This window comes from Lichenostomus cassidix, chromosome 3 (genome assembly GCF_008360975.1).
Source record: "Lichenostomus cassidix isolate B80296 chromosome 3, HeHo_3.0, whole genome shotgun sequence".
In the NCBI taxonomy this organism is placed as follows: Eukaryota; Metazoa; Chordata; class Aves; order Passeriformes; family Meliphagidae; genus Lichenostomus; species Lichenostomus cassidix.
The window spans coordinates 39,280,987-39,303,204 of record NC_139483.1 but is presented as its reverse complement, the minus strand read 5'-3'; the positions used below and the strand labels follow the sequence as shown (position 1 = coordinate 39,303,204).

At 43.5% G+C, this 22,218-nt stretch overlaps 1 protein-coding gene across 1 annotated transcript; it reads left to right on the top strand.

Moving 5' to 3' along the window:
• The first annotated feature begins 3,419 nt into the window (after positions 1–3,419).
• On the top strand, positions 3,420–16,966 carry DACT2 (dishevelled binding antagonist of beta catenin 2). The gene is made up of 4 exons (XM_085055388.1): positions 3,420–4,143; positions 9,643–9,775; positions 11,623–11,910; positions 14,367–16,966. The coding sequence occupies exons 1-4, from the start codon at positions 3,904–3,906 to the stop codon at positions 16,163–16,165; spliced, it is 2,460 nt and encodes an 819-aa protein (XP_084911514.1). The 5' UTR covers positions 3,420–3,903; the 3' UTR covers positions 16,166–16,966.
• The last annotated feature ends 5,252 nt before the right edge of the window (positions 16,967–22,218 follow it).

Genomic DNA, 22,218 nt, shown 5'->3' with positions numbered 1-22,218 from the left:
CTTCATCCAAAGCAAACATTCAATGACTTTTCTTTTAAACACATCTGGAGGTCAATAAATATTGCCCTTTCCCTACCATTAGTCCCACACAAACTGGCTAAATGCATCCACAAAACAGGAAGTAAAGTAATTTCTGTGGTCTCATGAATTATCTGGCTTCAATTTCAAGTCTTACCATAGACTTCCTGTTCGATCCTGTGTACAAGGGTTAACCTCTTTGTACATCTCCATCTGCCAAAGAGGGTAAATAACACCTGCCTCCTTTCTGGTAGTTTATGAGGTTCTGAGGGCATGTCTCCACCACAGGTGCAGGCACACCCAAGCTGTCTCCATGTGAGGAGCACTAATTGTATTCCTCATTTTTCTAGGGATTCAAATTAGAATGCCCAGTATTCAATTTACCAAAGTGCTGAGTGCTCAGAACTGAAAATGAAGTTAAAGAGAACTCTGTTTGGAGCAATAAAATGGATATATGTTAACTGTATAATAGTAAGTGTGCTGAAAAATAGGGCCAAAGGCATCTCCAGTGGGTGCCCAAAATGAACGAGCATTTCCGTAATGAAACCCAGTGCCTCAGGTCCTCCCTTATTAAACAAAAGCAGCTTTATACCTTTTGGGGTGTTGTAAAGACACCATTCATTCATACTGTAAGGCACTTAATAGCCAGAATACTAAGTATAGTTTTAAAACACAAAAAATTCTATCTGCAACACACAGCAAATGATCTGCAGTAAATAAGGCATGGGTTGGAGTATGAGGACAGAGAACATTGAGTAGTATCTCTCATTCTCTACACTTATTGAGGAATAGACCCATGGAACAATATTGTGTAATAATTTCATACAAATCAGAACTTAAATAAGGTTAGGTAGACAAATTGCTTTATTTCCTACTGTTTTGGTGTCTGATTTTGTTACCATATCACTCCTTAATTACAGCTTTTTTTCATAAAATTTCTTTTACCTCAGGATCTGTAGATGGAAACCAGAAATCTTATTTCAATTTTTATGTAAATCAAGAGCAATGTTTTTGAAATTAATGGAATTAAATAATGCAAATGAAAAGTCAAACCTTTTGGTTCCTGTGCAAACCATGTTTAAACATTTGATAAAGGTAGGCAGCAAAATAAGGTGTTACCTATAGACTGCTCACTTTTTTTTTAAGTAACTCTTAATCTCTAATGAAACTACTAAGTCTTAGAGGCTAATGAAACTTTACAGAGTATGGAACATACTTCTCCGTAAGTCATTCAGAATATCAGAAATTTTCTAAGTCCCTCCTATGAAACTTTCACTTTTACCACTATCCTTCCCCCACACAATGACATGGTTTTAAATGTGGGGGCGATTCACACCTATTATTCTTTCCCCCAGAAATCAGATAACACAAGGTATTTGTTGATTATTCAGAAAAGATTAAGTGACATCATAAGGGTTTTACGGAAGAAGGTAATCAGTATAACAGAGGGGATAATAAGGAAGCTGATTAGAATAAAGATACTGCTGTGATATAGCCCATTTGGGATTTAATGTATGAAAAAGATGAAAGAAGAGGAAGAACAAAGAGCAAGGAATAACAGTTCCTTGCAAGGGAAAGAAGGAAAAAAAAGAAAAATATATGACCTTATAATATCTAATTCTCCTACCAAGTATATACTAAATGGTAGTTGTGTTAGTGACTTGTATTTGGTCATGTTAGAACACGGTTTGAATAAAATAAGGAACTGTGCTGTATGTCTGTTTTAACAAGTGCCAAGCCAAGTGATTTACAAAAACCTTTCCCTTCTCCTACCTGCAATGGCATTTTGCAAGATTCTTGCCACATGCAGCACAGTGATGGTTGTTTGGTTCTTTGCCCCCCTCCATCTGAGAGGTTGCAGAAATTCATGCTGTCTTGTGTCAGCACATTCAAGAGCATCTCGGCGTTCAGCTCAGTTTTTCTTTCCACCTTGTAGATGAATAGTTCAGTCATCGTGGCACTGAGGCATTGTTCTGCACAGGGGAGTTCCGTGAGATGAATGGGTAAGGAAGAAATGCAAAGGTATTCATAAAAAATAAAAAAAAACCCCAAACCAAAACAACAACAACAAAAAACATGGCTAGGGTGGTGTCATACAAGTCATACCACACACACACTTTAAGTAAGCACTGTATGACCACCAATAATTCTTGTTCCATCTGCATCTGTAGACATTTGTGAATATTCCTACATAATTTGTCAGAGCAGGACCTCTCAGGACCCCTTCTGACACAGTTCAACTTTGCAAGATAAATACTGTTCTCAAATCTTCAAGCTACAGGAAAATTGTGGAAAGTGACACAGTGAAATCAAGACTTGGGTCTTAGTGAGACTATCAATTAATGTGTTGCACAGGATTCTGTGACCAAACACATTAATAATTTGCCCCACTGCCCCCAGCAGTAGGTGGATTTGACATTGCTCTAGTACTTCTAATATTCCTAAAGCTAGAAAATGGTACAGGAAAAGATAAGCTGGCTGCAGTCTCAGTGGTGGACACAGCCACCCACACGTGGTGTGGAGAAGAGACTACTTGGAGAACAGATGACAGAGCAACTAGTTCCCGCTCACCCAGCTCATATCCCAGCACTAAGACTAGTAGGATTTAAATTAAAGTAGGCTAGCTTTTAAAGATATGCCACCAAGTGAACAGAGGATAACGATGGGCTTTGTGTGTGATCGCTGCTTCATGGAGAATAATACACCTTTCCTGACATTATGTCAATCAAGAATGCGGCACACAGTGACCTTGGGATCTGTAGGATCCAAATGCTTCCTATTTCCGTGTAGGCAGCAGAAAAATTATGTCTCTTGTAGCATAGTCTCTACTGTATTCATCAGACACTTGGTATCAGGGCTTCTTCTCCCCTACTGCATCACTACACACTGTGCATTTTGGCTTTGCTGCCTGCTAACCAACTTCCTCTGAAGAAGCTGCAGCTGCCTGTTCTTGGGAGCTTTAAATGCTGGCATTTCTTGGTAGCAACAGCACCACAGTCTTGAATTTCCACAACCGTGTTTTCATGTCCCATTCAAAGCAAATCCTGAGCCCTTCAAATGACTTTGGAGGGAGAGTAAGCTACCTCTTTGTCCTCACAAGACAGGACTCTGCTTTGCTACCAAAGTGAGAATCAACAATTCAGTACCAGACAGCGAACTTGCCCAGTGAGATCCCAGTAGGGTCGGTTTCGGGAGAGCAAGATGAGGAGTGCCAGTGCTGTGCCTGTGCCTGTGCCTGGCAGGAGGCACCACGAGCCAGGAGGGGAAGGGATAGAGTCACAAGCGCCACGTTTTTGTGAGGGAAGCGTTGTTACACCCGCGAGCGCTCACCGCACCATCCCCTCGCATCACTATAATTTGCAAGCGGCTGCAGCAGGACGACGGGCTCCGGTCCGCAGCATCCCCGGGGCTCCCTCCCGGCCGGGACGGGCGCTCTCACCCCGGCGTTACGTGCTGGTTCGCCGACCCCCGTCTCTGCCGGGAGAGGGCGGACGCCCCATCCCTCTTAGCTGCCGGGGCGGGGGACGAGGCGAGGGCAGCCCCCCGGGCAGAGGCAGGGACAGGGATGGGGCAGGCAGGAGCCGCCCCCGCGCGGGGCGGAGGGAGCGCTGGGCACTGGCTCTTTTCCCCGCGTATCCACCCGAGAGGTGGCCCCGGCGCTGCCTGGAGCCGCAGCCTCTTCCCTTCGCTCCCGCCCTCCCTCTCTCCCTCCCCCGTCCCCACCTCTCCTCCAAAACCGCAGGAGCCGCTGCGGCCCCGCTTCACTCTCTCCGGTGCCAGCAGCGGAGCGGGGAGCTCGCCGCAGGCACGGCCCGGGGCGGGAGCAGCCCCGCATCGTCCCCGCCGCCCCCCTGCCATGGCCGGTGTCGCGGCCCGGCGCTGACCATGCTGCTGGGCGCCCCGCGGCCGGGCGGCTGGGATCGCGGCCGGGTGGGCGAGAGGCTGCAGGCTGCCCTCGCCGGCCTCCAGGAGCTCCAGGTGCTACGGGAGAAGCAGCGGGAGCTGGTGCGGGCCGCCCTGGCCATGCCGCAGCGGCCAGCGGCGAGCGGAGAACAGCAGCCCCTGTCCGCACACAGCAAGGAGCACCGTCTGGAAGTCACCCTCTCCGCCCTGAAGGAGCAGCTGGTAAGGCACGGCACGGGACGCGCCGCTGCCCCGCTTCCCGGCTCCGTAAGCCCAGCCGCGGTGCGGAGCGCGGGCGGACGGAAGCGCCCCGGGGCTGCCGGACACCCGGCTCGCCTCGGCAGCCGTGCCGGGACCGAGGGCAGGCAGGGCGCTGCAGCCGCGGCCTCTGCGCTGCTCCTGGCCGCCAGGCGCGGCTCTCCCGCGGGCAGGGCCAGCCGGGCCGGGGGGCGGGCGGGGCGAGCTCCGCCACAGCCGCTGGAGCGGGCGGGGCTGGCGGCGGGCGCCGTGCCGGGGGAGCGCTGGCGAGTTGTTAACCCGGCACCGCTCATTCATCGGAGCCGAGCACAGGCGACGATTAACTTCAGTAATAGAGCGCTCAGCTCTCAATGGCAGCAGCCGCTTGCGTAGGAGATCAAGGGACACGCGGAGTGAGATACACCTGTATAAGCGCTCGCGGGTTGGGGTGGGCGTGTGCGCGCACACCTCTGCGCCTCCACCTGTGTGCGCGCACCGCTGGGCGCCCGTGGGAGTCGATCTGCCGGGAAAGGCTTCGTGGGACGGGAGTACTTTGTTCTTTCCACCGATTGCATGATCAAAAGGGAAGAATAACTGAATGCCAGGCCTTGTATTTAAAGTGCTACACCGGCCACTTACACAGTCAATAAAAAAAATATGAATTGTAGCTGAAACGAGTTTTATAGGTGAGACAACAATCAAAGGGTAAAAGGGCATTAATCTCTAGTATAGGCAATTACACACTTCAGTAAACTCAGACTTAATTCAGAATCCTTTCCCTCGCTGTACTGGTGCAAGTCTTGGCCATCAGTTATCAATCAGGTGTGAAAACAGTACGGTTATTCGCTCCCTGTAGGCAGTTTTATCAGGCAGCATCTCAGGATAAAGTAGGCTTTAACCTTCAGGGAAACCTAGCCACCATTGTGTGAAATCACAGCAGTAGGCATATCTTGATTAAATTAAGAAAATACAAGACAAGTGGACACCCAGTCACTTGATTACCCACCACTGATAATCTTACGTAATGGCTCCACTTTTTTCTTTTTTTTAACTTTTTTCTTTTTTTTTTTAATTAAACAAAAGAATGGAAGGCGTTTATTGCCTGTTTGAGGCCAGTGAGATAACAGAATCACACAATGAGCTCGGATCATAGTGACTGTTACTTTCTTTCATGTCTGCCATTGTGCTTTAATTACTCATTTGTCTTAATATTTTTCAAATAAAATATTAACTTGTCAGGACTTTGCTTGTGCCTTACAAGGCTTTACAAGAACATGGGAGAAACTAGCCATTAAAATGGAAGGGAAAAAATGGCCTTTAATTGCTGCCTTTTAGAAATGCAGGAGTTGAGTAGACTCAAGAGTAACTCTGCACACCTCCAGAGAGGGACGGATTTCACCAGTAGGTGCCAGTGCAATTATGGGAAACATGTCTCTTGGGATGCCTGGGAGGGAAGTGTTCATAAAGCTTGAGAGGGATGACTCAGAACTACGTAAATCCAGGGGCAGGTTCTTCAGCAAAAATGCAGTTGTGTGAATATTTAGAGTAGTGATACAAAGCTCTTCTGATTACCCCTTGGCTGCTGGAGGCTTTTCACTCTGTACTATGCAGGCCTCCTGGTGCTCTGTTGGTTTTTCCCCCCCTGCAAATTGCAGGTGTGTGTTTGAGTAGAGATGCATACCTCAAAGCTCCTTAATAGCAAAGTAAGCCCAGTTGAAAACAGGCTTTTCACACTCCCGTTAGAAGCAGTTTACAGATTTAGGATCTCAGTGACCACGGGCTGCAAATTCTCCCAGTGCCTCATGAGCAGTGTATTGCACTCAAAACCCATGAAAATTCTGTTCATGATCGCAGGAAATTAACTTAAAACTGAAAACAACAGAAAATGCAAAGCACAGCATTGCTCAAGGAGTGTTACATCTTCATCACTGTTGTTGTTGGCCCATGGATGGCAGAGTATGTGATTGCTGCTCTATAAGCTTTCAGATTGAGAAACTCATTAACAATGTAAATGTAGCTTTGCTTTGCAGTGCACCTTGATCCAAATTTCAAGGACTGTAGCTCTGAGCTTTAGCATGGTCACAGTTTAATAAAAACTCATCAAAAGTTTGGTCCTCACAACATAAAATAAGAAAGATGAGTCAGCTGAAGGTGGCTGTAGGCATCTTAGCAATCAAAAGAAGGCAGATGAAAAGTCAAGCCAGGCTTCTCCTGTCATGGTAGGCTGAGAAACAGAAGAGCAGAGACTTAAAGGAGTCAAGTCCCACTAGCGGGAATGATAGCGCAGGGCCATCAAATGCCATAGGCACCACGTGGGGATGCCGTTCCAGAATCTCAGTCTCTTCCCCAACAACATTTACCAGAGACAGCCATCAGCTGGCCTTTCTAGCACTCTGTTGTAGGCAGTATACTGCCCCAAACAGTCACACACTTTTTTGCCCTAACCAGTGCTCTCTTTGGTGGCCAGGGTCTTTTCTGGCAACTGCAAAGTACTATGGCACAGGTAGTTTGTAGCAGAAGAGCAGCAGAGTTAAGTGATTATCACTATCAGAGATCCCCAAGGTGCTAAACTTTTCTTAGCCAAACTGTATCATGGTGACATAGAGGAAAAAGAAGAGATGCAAATTCAGGCTAATGTAAAGAAAGAAATCTATGATTGCTGTCAGTGTAGGCGGAAATCAAAGGCTACAACATCCAGTATTTTCTCAGCTCTTTTTTTTTTTTAATAAACTAACTTTACGTTTTGTCACCTGAGAGAAAGAGGTCCTTCCAGAAGGAATTCACCTTGCTCTATTACAAGTGTCTGGGATAGGTGATAGTAATTTTCCTCTGAAACTGGCTGCTTTGCACCATCAGATACAAAAAGACCCAATGGTGACTGACTTGTAGATGGGCAAAACTAGATAATAATGCTATCTATTGTGCATTCCAGAATAAAGTCAGATTAATAAATCATCAGATGCTAGTCTACAACCCAAGAAGTGTCAACACCCCCCACTTAACTGAAGAGATTAATACTTGAGAAGAATAGTCAAGTGTAACCAGTGGGTTTTGGTGCCCTAATTTGGGGTACCAGCTTGTGTTGGTGTAAAGGAACCTGATTTTCAGAGAGTGTTCTTCCCTCTGAAAAATGGGTGGTATGATGATACCCCAGATTTGGCTCCCCAAAACTGTAATCCATTGATTGTACAAATTGATTTGGAAAGTTTGGTTCCACTCTGTGCAGTGTACAGAAGTCTTCACAGCTGCATGGCCCAAAGCAAACAGATGGTTTTGTCACACGTAAAATACATGCTGTGAATTGAGAAAGGGTATGTTTAGAGTTTATTGTTTTGAGTGCTGTTTAGCGTGGGTATTGGAGCAATAACAGCTTGAAACAAACACACCGGAAAAGTCATTCTTATCCAAATGGTTTGAGGAATGCTTCTCTTAGAGTGCAGAAGTAGTTAACTGAAAGATCAAAGCCATGGTGGCTGCTGGAAACATGAAAACCCAATGGTGTGAGGCATCATAAAAGGGTTAAAAACGATGATGTAAATCATGTGTGTTGGTTAAAATGCTGTGAAAGCGCAGACAGAACCTGGAGGTATAATAAATAATGTTTGAATACCTGAGAGCCTTGTGGCCTCTCTGTCATTAATCAGAAACCACAGACTGAGGGATTGGCTGGCAAAACATTAATCATTAAGCAATTAATTCCAGCCATGAAAACAAAACTTTGTGATTTCCTGAGTAGGTGGGATTAAAGAAGGCACTGCATGGTTTTGCTTTTTTAGCAGGAAATAAAGAAGTACTGAGGAGGTCATACATTCATCATTCAGATGGAATAGAAAATCTCCTTTATTATCCAGTTCTTCCCTTCTTTTTTGTTTATATGATACAGGAAGAGGGAAAATCACTATGGATTTCCTAGGAAGCAGTAATGAGCCTCTTGAGTGTAAGCCTTTCTAGATGTGTGACTCTAACAAAAAGGGGCTTTATTTCTTGTGTCTTATATGTTCCTCCAGTTCTCTTTAAAAGCATGTTAAAAATACCTCTTTTTCCTTCTCAGCAGCATCACCAGCTCTAAGAGTTTTCTTGTAAAACTCAGGACATTTGTATTTTTTGTCTTATTTGCATCACAATTTCTAATAATTTACTGATTATCTTAGGATCTTAGCTTTCTTTTCTTTTAGTATTTATAGCTAAGAAGAAACCTAAAAATGCAAATGTTAAAAGCTGAATAATTCATACAAAAGGAAAGTGGAGACAAAAATGTGTACATACTGATGTTGATTTTCTCCACATCGTTTAATTTTTAAGATACTTTAATTGGTTCAAGGGACATGGGTTTGGGGTTTTTTTTATATTTGAGGTTGGAAATGGTGCTAGAACTGCCACTTCTGTTTTTTAAATATGAAATGTACACATAAAGAAGAATCTTAATAACGTTTTTCTTACCACTACTGAGTGGAAGCCCATCCCCTTTGAGGGCTTTCATCACAACTTTACAACCAACTTCAAGAGATCACCTTTCTGTAAAATACAGTAGGATGGATGGTGAGGTGTGATATAATTAGAAGCTGCCTAAATAGTGACTGGGCTTTAGAAAATCTGCCAAGTGCCATGTGCGAAGTTTGTGACAGAAACCAACTGTGGTTCTTTGGCTGGTACCTAACGCCTGGCCATCTGCCTCGCCAGGCTGACGGCATAAATACTGGGGGAGCAACTGCGGGAGCTGTTACCTCAGATCAGCCTGGTCAGTGATTGTAGCAGGCAACAGATCTAGTTGCTGGCTTCTGAAGGATTATTCACAATCTTGAGGCACCATTTATTTTAAATACAGTGATTTTCCCACCATATTCAAATGCCACCTTCTCCTTGCATCAAATGCATGGAAATGACTGGCCACAAGATGAGCAAGGAAAATTTGCAGTGAAATAGATGTCACAATTCTTGTAGTGTATCCTTTCAACTATAAAGACATGTCATTAAAGCCAAGGGTTTTACTGCAGTGGGTATGCTGCCTGTGCTTTGTGTGGCAATACGATACCTCAGCCACAGTGGTTTTCTTTCATCCAGCAGATCCTAGAGTTTATGCAGACAATCCATAATGTTTATCTCCTCCTCTGCTCTGAGGCAGTGTATGACAAAATGCAGTGCAATAAGAATATGTTAATTAGTCGAAAGACTTCTGTCTTATTTAGAGATACAGTTCTTGTGATGGGTGTAACAAAAAAGACAAAAGTTAAAATAAGTATCTTCAGAGTGAGTTTTGAGAACATGTTTAGCTGGCCAGAAGACAACACGTACTAAGAAGCAGAATGTTTTGTCCTTGTCCATTACGTCAGTCTCATTAGAGAGAATCAACTGCAACAGTCCCTAGCTAAGCAAAACACTTCATGAGAGTAGAATCTGGCTGGCACAGGTGGCCTGAAGTCATGCATTGCTGCTGAGATTCTAACTGTGATTATTCTTCATTTCCTCCTTCTTCCCTTGATTTAGTCTCGTTTGAGGAGACAGGATGTCGGCTTGAAAAGCCACCTGGATCAGTTAGACCAGCGAATAAGTGAGCTGAAATTGGACGTCAGTAAGACCTCCAGTGAATACTTGGACAGTGACAGCCGGCCCAGCTCAGGTAATGTACACTTGGCTATTTATTACCAGGGGTATGGTGCTAGGGAACCGATGAGTGTCAACTGCTAAGCAAAACTCGTTTTGTTTGGTCAGAAGCAGGGCCCTGTGGCTGAGGTGGATAATAGTCGTCTGGCACAGAGTGGGCTCACAGAGCTGCTAGGAATTCTCCTGCAAAGTTGATTTAGTTGGAAAGTGCTCACTCACTCAAGAAGCATTCTTTCTGGATTTTTTTTTTTTTAAATCAACCTTTTATCCACACATAGAAGGAGACAGATTTACTTACTGATTACCTTGTGCAGTGTAGAATGACCACTGGCAAAATGGCTTGAGTACTTAAAAGAAGTGAAGGAGTCCAACATCAATATCAATGTTCTGCTTGAATCCAAGAAGGGTTCTGAACCTCTCTAGGGCTTTGAAAATCACTATTGCAGTGCTCCAGTCAAATGAATTTATGTAGAAGCAAAATAGCACTATTAAAAGACACTGAGAAAAACTACCCCAACAGAGTAAAGCTCTCATGGACAGAAAGATACTGGGTATCAGGTTTCTGGTTTGATTCACAGAGAGAGCAGACTTTTATAGCTCAGCTGTCTGTTAAAACCGGTTTCTGTTATCTAGTCAGAGACAATGAAAGTAGTTCTTTTACACAGAATTTTTGCAAAGCCTCAAGTCTTCAGTGATAAGGAAATATTTTTTTTTTTTAATACAGCATATGGATTTGCAGCCTGGTACTTATAAAAAGTGGATATAAAAAGTGCACATTTCTGTTGTGTGTTTAAGTTCAGGAGTTGTGTGCTTAGGCACACGCACATAGTTCAAAAGAAAATATTTCTTCTCTGTTAAAGAGAGGAATAATAAAATTTCCTACCTTGAATTTATACAGGGCCTTTTTTAATGCTACGAAACTGGAAATTATAACTGGAAATTATCTCAAGACCTGGAGAGAGAAGATAGTCTCCATTCTTTGCCCTTAGACATTCCAGATATGATGGACTTGGCAGCTCTGATCACAGGCTAGTTTTACTCTACCAATGCCTAAAATCAGGCTACCTGAAGCAGAGGCCAAGACAAATTAAGAGTATAAAAAATGGACAAATTTATTCAAGGCCTTGAAGGTACATTCGGGCAAACAAAATCCCCCTCAAGGGACTACACCCAAAATAGACACTGGGTCACAAGTCCTTCACCTTTTATAAGTTCTGTCCTATTAGCATATAGGCCCTTAATTCTCCAATCACTCCCTTAGGTGATGATGTTAACCACCCCAGGCTCGCTTCCCCCCCAGTTCATAGTTGCTTACATATTTTTGTGTCCTTGGATCTCTATTCAGAGGGATTTTTTTTTTGGCTAAAGAAGCTGGGAACAGAGGTTTTCAGCACTTTGTAAGAAGCACAGAACTACACCAAGTTACAGATACATGAAGAGTAAAAAACTAGAAATTATTAAGGCATCACTACTTGCCCATCCAACCTGTGCTTGTATGCACCTAGCACAAGTTACAACAGTGTCAGAGGTCCCTGTCTTACACCAGTTGCATCATAGTCCCCAAAGACATTCTCCAGTGAAGAACTGTAAATGATGGTGCTGCACTTTATCCCATCCTACCCTCAGAACTAAGCAGGCAAGTGCATGCCAAGCTGGCTCAGGGCCTAAGTAAATATGCAGAAGCCCAATAAAAGTTGGTTGAATTAGACTATACTTCTGCTAATGTTACCTAAATAAATGGTCATAAATTTAGGCTTGTGGCACATAGTAAATGAAGATTTATTTTATTCTCTGCACTTTTCTTCCACAGAGCATGTTTAGTTGCTGTAAATATGAAATAACATCTTTGTTTTAACTCTGCAGGGTTCTATGACCTGAGTGACGGTGGTTCTTGCTCACTCTCCAATTCTTGCACCTCTGTGTACAGTGAGTCCATCTCCTCCTCCCACACCAGTCTCTTGCCCAGCTCTCAACACCCTAGAGCAAGGCTCAGTGTGTTTGATTACCGACCCAAGTCTGCAGATGAAACTACAGTGCACACCACCAGCTTCCAGCAGCAGGGAGCCTATGTCAGCGATGGATGTCGGATTGCAGCTAGCAGAGATGTTTCTGGGACTCCTGGCAGGTCCAGACCAAGGCCAGTTTCCACAGGTAATTGATGGCAGAACTGGATACTTCATTCAAGAGAAAGGCAGATTCCTGGGTATTACTTTTAGGACCTTGTTTAGCCATGTGTAATCAATATCTAGTACTCATTTTCAATGCACAAAGTGAGAATGGATCAAAACCACAGAGCCAAACCATTTACTGTCCAACTTTCACTTGTCTCCATACTCCAGATACTTTTAAACAGTAACAGATATGAGGATGAATCAATAACAAATATGAGAACCTATGTATTTAGAAATGGAACAATACCCTAGTGTGTGAGATAAAATTCTGATGAATGTTGAGATACTTTTTTTCAAATGACCTGCATGTGAAATCAGAAAAGTTTCAGTATGTGAAATACCTTGTGTAAAAGTGCAGGGATATATGAAAGATTTTAAGTAAACTCAAAATTCCCTATTTACACAAATTAATGTGGACTCAAACAATAACTCTTCTTCATAATTTATTATGCACAGTTAGGAACAACAGATGTGAAAAGTTAATTGACTATCTAGAAAGCAGTCATGATCCTAATAGTGGATCAGCCATGAATTTGCATCATACCTTTCAACAAAATGGACAAGTCCATTAACATTCCAAATCTCTTGTTTACCATCTGCAAAGTGACATCATATCACTTCCTATCATGGGTTCTTCCGTGGCCTCAAAGGAATCTTGTGTTAGTACAATTCTTAGAGTGATCCAGCAAGATGTGTAGCAGTTCCATTATGGAAACAGGGAAGCCATGGGGAACATAATTTTAAGTAATGTGTCACTCTGGAATCATTCCCACAGCTACTTGACCAGAGCTAACTCACCTCTGGCTTTTTGGAACAGAAACAAAGGCCACCTAGGCTATACTTAGGTGTGTAGACACACCTGAAGAGATGGCAGTAATTATAGCATAAAAGCAAAGTCTTCTCAAGGCTTGTCAAAGGCTGTGAATGAAGCTGAGCTGCATGATCCATGGCTTCCATGTTCAGATTGCTCTTTCAGAAACTTCTCTGCCTTCCAACATGTTGCTGAGACCCCAGGGGCTTTATGTTTTTTGGGATATAGACTAGCAAAAAAAGGGATAGATGATACTGAGTAGGCATGTGGGAGAGAGACTGCAGACCTCCTTCATCCTTTCTTCTTTTTCCAATATCATCTCCCTTCTTCCTGGCTACAACCTCTTACTTCCTTCACAGTGAGAAACAAAAGTAGTGGGGTAGCAGTGGGTATAGTTTTGAAGAAACAATTCTTCTTAAAAAGTTGACCACATTTCAGGAAGTGAAGCAAGATTTTACTTTAGAAAATCATCATTTGGAGAGGGGAAGAAATTTCTCTTTTGCTCTCCTTAGAGGAAACTGCAGGTACAGCCCAGTTGCCTTTTCTTTCAGTGGCAAGCAGAAAGCTTGCTGAGACACTGCAACCACAGCATGCTTTTGACTTCTTTCTGGTTTGTTTGCTCAGGAGAGCACCATTACACACAGCCAACAATTTCCTAAAGGATTTTCATTATGAAATTAAGTTGTTAGAGAAATCACCATCCTAACCTTTGTTACAGAAGGTCTGTGAATAGGTAGGACACTGCAGACAACCCCAAATTTTGGAGTCTTTTAAAAGTTTCCTGTCACAGGACATAGATAGTCATCATGTGATTATTCCCATAGTTTAATAATGATGTGGTTGAATATGATGGTTGGGTTCATGTTAGCATGAAGCATCCAGGAAATTGTTTAGCTGAGGATTTGTTGGCACTGAAATCTGCATTGAAGTAGAAAGAAATTCAAACTAACTGGTTCCAGTATTCTTAGTCCCAGAGGTGCTTACTCCCAGAGCACCATAGCGCTCTGTTAAACTACGTCTGGATGGGACAATCTTTCTTCACACAAGAACACAGCTTCTCCTCTCTGTTCTGGGAGGAGGATGCTGCAGTCAAGAGTAAATTACAGCAACCTTGACAGTACTCCAAAATTTAAGAGATCTGAATTGGTATCCATAAATGTCATCTTCAGGGACTGTGTTTCCCATCTGCCTGAGTAGTTACCCTTAGATTTTCTTCATCTGTGGAAATACAGATTCTTCAGCTCGTTCTTCTATGGCTTCCCTGCTAAGAAATAAAATAATCCCTTGATATCGTCTAGTTGGGTTCCTGCTACTCTGTGATATTTTAGAACACATTTTTATATGCACAGATACAATTTCATCCAAGAAGAACAGTTTAAATTGCCTCCAAAGGTAAGAGTTTTATTATTGGCATTAAAAGGAATTCTAATCTGTGCTATGCTTAGGTGAATAAAAGCTTTAAAGTAATTCAGTGACCTTGGAAGACTGAAATTATTTTCTTTATTCATGCTAATGATTTTAGTAAAAGCTATCACATCTCTCTGAAATAGCACTTCTAGCATGAACCAGGTTGAATGTAATTGCCTGTGATTTAATTAGGTTGTTTATTTTCATCCACCATATAGGTGATTTGGAAAGACTCATTCCAGCAGATGCTGGATTTCAGAAGGAGATGGATCCCAAATCCATGTTGCCTCTGTGCCATAATGCAGACATGCACGTGCTCAGTGTGGACCCCAAATTCCAGAACGACTTGGTCTCCAAAAATGGCATTGATGTGTATCCTTACCCAAGCCCCCTTCATGCAGTGGCTTTACAAAGTCCCCTTTTCTCCCTGGTGGGAACATCCCCAGAATCAGACTTCCAAGCTCCTCCCAGCAAACCTATGCCTACTATCACAGGTCCCAGCTTGATTAAGACTAGGCCAACCACTGAGGCCAGGCCAGGCGGTTACATCAATAAATTGCTGCAGCTGACAAGATGCAAAGGGAGCAGTCAGGCTGAGGCCAGTGAGTGGGTTTCACCAAAGAGCCAGCCAGCCACAATGCACCAGAGACTCATTATAACCCCCAGCACCGGTGGAGTGAAAATTAACAGCAGCAGTAGCCAGCTGGAAAAACAGACGAGTTCTCTGGAAAGCAACAAAGCCGAAGGGAAGCTGTCAAGAGAGGTGCCAGAGGGGGAATGTGCCAAGCAGCAGGAGACCATGAGCTGTATGAATGAAGAGCAGTCATCCACTCGGCCTGACACAGAGCCATCAGCTGTGAATAGTTGTTATCCTGCCAAGTCAGCAGCAAGGGGCTCTCCTCTGGCAGAAGCAACAGAGAGCAGCATGGAGCGCAGTTTGTCCTACTCACAGCTGTGTCAGGAGGACTCCAGCCCAGACACCTGGAATGCTAAAGCTGTCCCACCCAAAAAATTGCTCATCAAAAGGTGTGGCAATGCCAAATTGGCTTATGCTGGGGGTCACGAACGAGTGGCACGAGCTGAGTTTGTTCATGCTCAGTTTGTCCCTGCAGAATCCCACCAAGTCCGGGTAAAGTTTGCCAGCTCCAAAACAAAGGCAGTGAAGATAAAGAGGAGGAACAGTGAAAAAGTACTTCGGCCTGGGAAGCAAGCCTTCTGCACAGACAAGGTAAGAGGGTCTCATGGGGCCACCAAGCTGCCTGCTGAGTGGAATCAGCTCCAAAGACCACAAGGAATGAAGGGCCTTGTGCGGAGACCTTCATATTCTGGTGACATGGCTGGCAGATCATGCTCGGAGTCCAGTCTGTTCCCTGTGCAGGTCAGGCTCCCCACCGTGCCATCCAGGCCGGAGCTCTACGGAGCCTCTGCCAACGCGCTGTATTCCCTCGAAGCAGCTTGCGTGGACACAGCCAACAAGAAGAAGCAGCGCAAGTGGCAATCCACAGTGGAGATCTCTGCCAAGGCCCACCCGGCCAGCCTGTCTCACAGCTTTGGCCTGGGAGCGCCGAGGCAGCCGGCGAGGAGAGCCGGCATGCTGCGCACCGTCAGCATGAGGGCTCGCTCCAAGGCCCAGCACCACGGAGAGTACGCCAAGAGCGAGTCTGACCACTCTGAGTACTCTGCAGACTGCTCTTCCCTCTTCCACTCCACCATCGCCGAGACCAGTGAAGGGGAGGTCAGCGATTTCACAGCCAACCGCTTTGGGGACAGTGAGTCCAGTGACAGCGATTCGGATGGCAGCAGTAATAGCAGCAGCCTTGCCCTTGACTATGATGAGGGGGATGAAGGTGAGCTGATTTGGCCTGAAGGTTCAGTCAGACAATCTGTGACTGTCCAGGCCTCTTCCAGGCCTCTTCCTCCAGTGCCCAAAATCTGTCGCATCAAAGCTTCAAAGGCACTAAAGAAGAAGATAAGGAGGTTCCAACCTGCCTCTCTGAAGGTCATGACCATGGTTTAAGGGAGAGCAAGCGACTATTTCTTACAGTGAGCCATTCTGCTAGCTCTCTTTTGCAAAACAAGAGGACTCTTGTGCAGAGAAAGGACTTTCTTAAAGGAACTGTGAATAATCCCTAGTCTATTCAAGGGATCTTGTTTATTAATGCCTGGACATAAATGTCACTGTATCTAATTCCCTCTTTTGCCATTTATTCTGTAAATACGAATCTCTGTGTATATTATGTGATAACTTTTTTAATTATCCAGAATGGTCACCATGGTGAAAATGAAAACAACCTCCGCCATAAGATTTTACAGGCAGGCCATTGGTGGTTTTTTAACCATATGCACCCCAGAATCAGTCCAGACACAAAGACTTGCTGAGAAAAAAATGTACTTCCCTCGTGTGAGGAATTCTTTGCAGTCTGAAGTCTGTATTAACCATCTAGCTGTTATTGTGGTCATATGGAAGAGCTCTGTGTTCTGCATAGTTTTACTTTTTTTCAGATCAGCCATTCCATACCTTCTCCCAAACATTGGGAGGATGAGTCTGTTCTGCCATAAAAAATAGTATGTTTAATCAAGAATGCAAGTGTATTTGTGAATGAGAACAAGACTTCAGTTTGCTTCCTTTTTTCAAAACACTATAGGGTTGTTTTTTCAACCCCCCTCTTTATGATGTTCCATGCTACTGTTCATTTATTGAATGGATAAAAGAACACGAGGGCAATGTGCCACTGTGTGTGATTAGCTGGGACTGAGATTATAGCTTTGCCCCTGAAATTGCAAACTCAATAAATACTATTTAATGTACTTCTGAAAATTATGCTTGTCTGACTTTGATGTCTAAAGAAAATTATTCTGGTTTCTAATGGTGAAACAGATCTGTGTTTTTATGATCACTGTGCAGAGGGGTTCTTTTATATAAGTTTCCAGAGGATCACTGTAGCTCAGTCAGAACCAGGGTCTGCTCACCCTCTACTTCAGGAAAGCTGTTTGAGCACATGCTTCTAAATGAAAAAAATTGAAAATGGTATTTTTATTTGGGACAGGGTAGTGTTTAACAGACTCGCTTGATGCAATTTTGTCAGAAGACACTCTTTAATTTAAAACATATTTATGTGTTCAAACACAGTATGTGTTTTGAATGCATTTGAGGGGAAGCTTTGTATTGGTGTGTAAACTGAGGTTAATTTTTTGTGTTCAAACAAGCAGTCTTAATTCTTCCTTCTGAGCACAGCAGTCTGGAAGCTGAGCGGAAGTTCACCCTGAATTTACAAAAGAGCAGGTATTATCCTCCTACCCTGTTTCAGTGCCCAGTCTGAATACAGTCCTGGCCTAGGGGATCCAGGCATTACCTCATTCAGCTGCCTGTACTGGGTCTGAAACAAAAGGCAAGTGCTTTGCAGAAACTGGGTAAAAGAGTGCTTGTTTTTACTCCAAGGATTCAGAGGCAAACAGAAATATTGAAAGACTAAACTTTTACCCAATGCCTTCTTTTCTTCAGAAGTTATCTTATGTTTTTAAACCACTCTATTTTCAAATAATTTTTGGAAAACAAGAAGAAAAGTAGAAGGTACATAAAGTCATTTAATTCAAGTATTCTAACTAGCATGTAACATGATCCTTTCTGTAACTAGGAAAATACTTTATTTTAGTCAGTGGAATATGTTTAAACATTTTTTCATAGTTCCAAAAGTATGGGATGTAATCACTCTGGTAGGATTAATGGGAGAATTTCACAGGTCTGGCTGTGGTTTCTTGTTCAGCATGTCTAGCAACAGAACAAACAAAATAGTGATTTATGCTTTGTTGACTTTCTACTCCATGAAAGGATTCTTTTTTCCATTTACACAAAACGTTTCATTTGGGGGAGTGTGTCAAAAGTTACATATGATCCTTTAATCCATGGATTTTCTGTGTTGGGGTGGGGTTTATTGGTTAGGTAGGAATTTTGAGGGTGTTTTTTCATGAAGGAGGAAATTATTCTTAAGTAGAAAACTGCTCTGAGTAGGAGTGTTCTGAAACCTGGTAAAAACCACCACCCAGTAGCTCCCTGCCTTTTTATCAGAGTAAGTTCAAACAATAAGTTTGTGGTCCCACAACTCAGTAAATCCTGCTTTAGGGCTGTTAATACTCCGTCAGAAATGTTGCCAGACACATGATGAAAGTGCTGATCCAGAATGAACTCAGGCTGCCAATTCAAATAAAGAAAAATGATGACTTAATTTTGTACTGACAGGTTTTATGCCAGATGAGGTATCACTGCCTCTACAACTCACACTTTCTGCCAGTTCAGATACTGTCTCTCCTCCCGGAGCCAGCATAAACCCAACATAAAAGCTTAAAGCTGGCCCAAACATCATCCTGTGCCCTGACTAATTTGACAGAAATATTATGTGCCCACACTTGATCCAGGGGAAACCTGTGGTGCTGGAGAACCCCAGCAATGCAGAGAATCCACTGTTAGGTGTTGAGGCATTGCTATGGGCAGTGATGCTACTGAGCTGTGACTTTTTGGCAAGGACAGAACAGGTGGTGCTTCCCCTCTGTACTCCAGGACATTGGATGTTCTCCCTAGATCTGCCCTTTGGAAACAATGCTTTCCTCTGCTGGAGCAGAAGCTGCGTTAGGACCAGAGCTCTGGAAGGAAGAAGTGGGACAGTGCAAAGCAGGGCGGAAGACTTGGGTGGCCAATAGTTCAGGTATACTGACACCAAAAATATGGTAGTTCAGTGTACTGTGGTGCTTTTTGTTGGGAAGTACACTGAGCATTTTGATAACCCCTGGGTACAAATGTGATGCCTCTGTTCATCAGAGACTGGGCTAGCTCTGCTGACCGGACCCCAGGATGCCTGCCACCTAAGCAAACAGAGCTGAAACGTACTTAAAATCACCAAATTTCAGTAAACACTCTATGCACTATTTTTTTATGTGTATGTACTAAACATCATAAAAATATATTTCAGCTTCATATGAAAGCCTCATCGTGAAAACAAGGGATGCCCAGCCATGGGATTATGGCCATACAAGACAGAAGTATTCACTGTTTGTTTTCCTTTTCAGAAGAAATCTACAAAACCTTTTTACCTCACAGCCTCTTGTGCTATAAAGGCCCAAGAGAATGCCAAAAATGTCAGTTAGTGATACAATTAGAAGTCTAGCACCAAACCTGATAAACTTTGGGAGTGAGAAGTTTAGCACTTTTACTGTGACTTGATTAGCAAGTGTAAAGATCTGATGGCTGCTTCAGAGCAGCTTTATGCAGAGTTTCTGTTGCAGGAGCTAACATCTGTCATCATCATTCCAAGCTCTAGTGAAACAAAATCATCTACCGCTGAAATCTGTGTGCCAGATCAGCAGTTTCCTTCTGTCCTAGGCAGACATTTACACTTCAGTGTAGCAGCAAATTGCTCCTAAACCACAAAGGAAAGAAAAGAAAGTAAAAAAGAGAACAGAAAGCGAATTAAAGAAGCTTTAGGAGCAATTTGCAGAATAGATCATAATTATAATTTTAAAAACTTTGTTAATCCTTTTATTACTCAAACAGTTTTGGAACTGGATAATTACCAGCCTTCTTGGCCTTGACACAATCTTAGATTTTCAAGTCCACATCCACTACCCAAATCAAGGGATGGAGTCAGAGAACTGATGTTTTGTTAGAGGCACCATCCTTCAGACTAGACCTTTGTTTGAAGTGACTTCTGGTCAGACAGGGCACTGGACAAAAGAAAGGCAGTGATAAGTCTCCAAATCAGCTGTGGATGATTCTTATGCTGATGAACTTGAGCCTAGTGTGCATTTTAAGGCTATACTGGAGTCTGTTTTGTGTTTTCTTCCCCATGCTAGTCTGAAGCTCTGAAGGTGAGAGCTGAAGGAGAGAGGTGCTCCAGGAGCTGCTGAAAGGCAAGTGGTAGCAGCAGCTCTTTGGGGAATGATTTGCCAGCAGGATGAGGCAGGCTGAGCATGGCACCAAAGGGGTCTGGTGGTTCCAGCCCCACCAGCCTTCGATAGGTTTTTTACAATCCTCTTTGTGGTTTAACCCAGCCCCACCACTGCTCATGTGGCAGTGCTGCAATTTGGATGCTGCACTTGAAATACAGGCCACCAGCACCCAAAGGCCAACACAGACCCATCTCTCATGAGCTACAAGATGAGGGTGTGTCCCAATCCAGAGTCCTTCCAAACTACCAAATACAAAATCCCCACTTAGGCAAAGAGTGTTTGAAAGAACTATGCAGCAAAATAAGGCATCTGTGACTGCTGTCTCTGACAGGGAAGACAACAACATGCCAGGGAAGGACTATCTTACAGCTCCTATTCTGAAGCAACAGCAGTGGCTTTCATTTTCCAGCCCCTTTTGAGCCCTCCTCAGCCCCACTGAAGCTGAAGGATTCACTCCAGCTGTGCTCAGTGGAAGAGAGTAGATCAGCTTTTAATTACAGCCCCCCTCTGCCCTCTACCTCACAGCAGTCTTTGGCTCCTGCAGAGAGCTGTAGTACCTATTGCTCCCTGACCACAAACTCAGTTCTCCTCACTGAACATGTTCCTAAGGAAGCTGCCCTGACACGAGCAGCTGGAATGAAGATGTGAAGGGAAGAACATCATTAATCTGGGGAGTCCTACATCTGAAACTTGCCTATGAGGAATGCAAACATACAATGACACCAATACAGAATATAGGTAATTTTCCCACATCTTATATGGGCTTTAAGGAGACCTGGAATTCCACCATTAGCTGCTACTCTTTATGGACAACTACTGTGATACTGCAGCTACAGATGAACAGTGATCAACAGGAAAAAGCTCAGCTACGGCTTGCTTTTTGGTTTTTATACTTATGTTTGAAGTCATCACAGTATGCCTGGTTATATTGCAATGCAGATCAGCAGAATAACAGTTGAAATGAGCATAAGTCCAGCCTCCATCAATTGTATTAATTCCATATGTTGACATGATAAAAAGCCTGCAGACTATTGTTAGCTAATATTGATTTGTTTTCAAGAATTCTAGTGTTTTTCCTGTCTCAGCATTTGCATCCTATGAGGGGTGGAAGGCATCAAATTCACCCATTACACTATCCCTAGGAAGTCACCAGACCTACCCCACAGAGTCATTTATCCCACTCATGCTATTCTCAAGATGTCAGCAAGTGGGATGATTGGCATGACAGATGGAAAATAAGGAGGATTTCAGACCTCACTTTCATTCTTGATGGTGCTGCAGGCTGTGGAAGTAACTGTGTCTGTGGCTGTCTTGGCTTGGGAGAATGCTGCTGCCATGTCACATCTGCATTAGTGACAGATCAGGGAGATGGTTAGGGCTTTGCACAGTGATAGAATTTCATGTTTATTCTGGCTTTCAAAACACAAACTGAAAGAGTATCAGTAGTCTGCTGACCTTGTAAAGCTACAAATCAAGAGGGAAAAAGGCCACAGATCAAACTGACCAGGCAGGGTTAATCAGGCAATGTTGAACCCAAGCTGTAGTCTTAGAAACCCCAAATGAAGCTTCTTAGTTCCAGCAGACATGGGCAAGTGGATGTGCTCAAAAGCTCTGTCAAATCACTCTGGATGCCTGCTCTTCAGCCCAAGATAGATATGTCAGGCTAGCAAGTTGCTCTGAGGAAATATGCACTACTGCAAACCTTCACTCCTACATTTACATGCAGTATTTTCTCTCCATTCCTAGTGTCCCAAAAGTGACTCTAAAAAACTAAAGGTTCTAACTCACACAATGTGCTATTATGTTCAAGACTCTATGAAATTCCTCTATAATTTGCCAGATGGAATTATATGGATATACTGACTCTTTAGATAAAAACTATGCTTCAGTGGGAATCAGAAATGAAACATTGCATCCTGTAAGACAAGCTGTAGCATCAAAAAAACCCTTGCTATTTAACAGTGAAGCTTTCCTTCAAGACTTTGTCCCGACCACTGTAATGCCAAAACACAAAAAAAATCTTAACATCTTCTAAGATTATTAGCCCATTCACTAATGAAAGCCAAAAAGTTTTTTTTAATTATGAAAAGAGTTTAACCACTGTCTGGTTTGGCAGAATTTGGCAGAAAA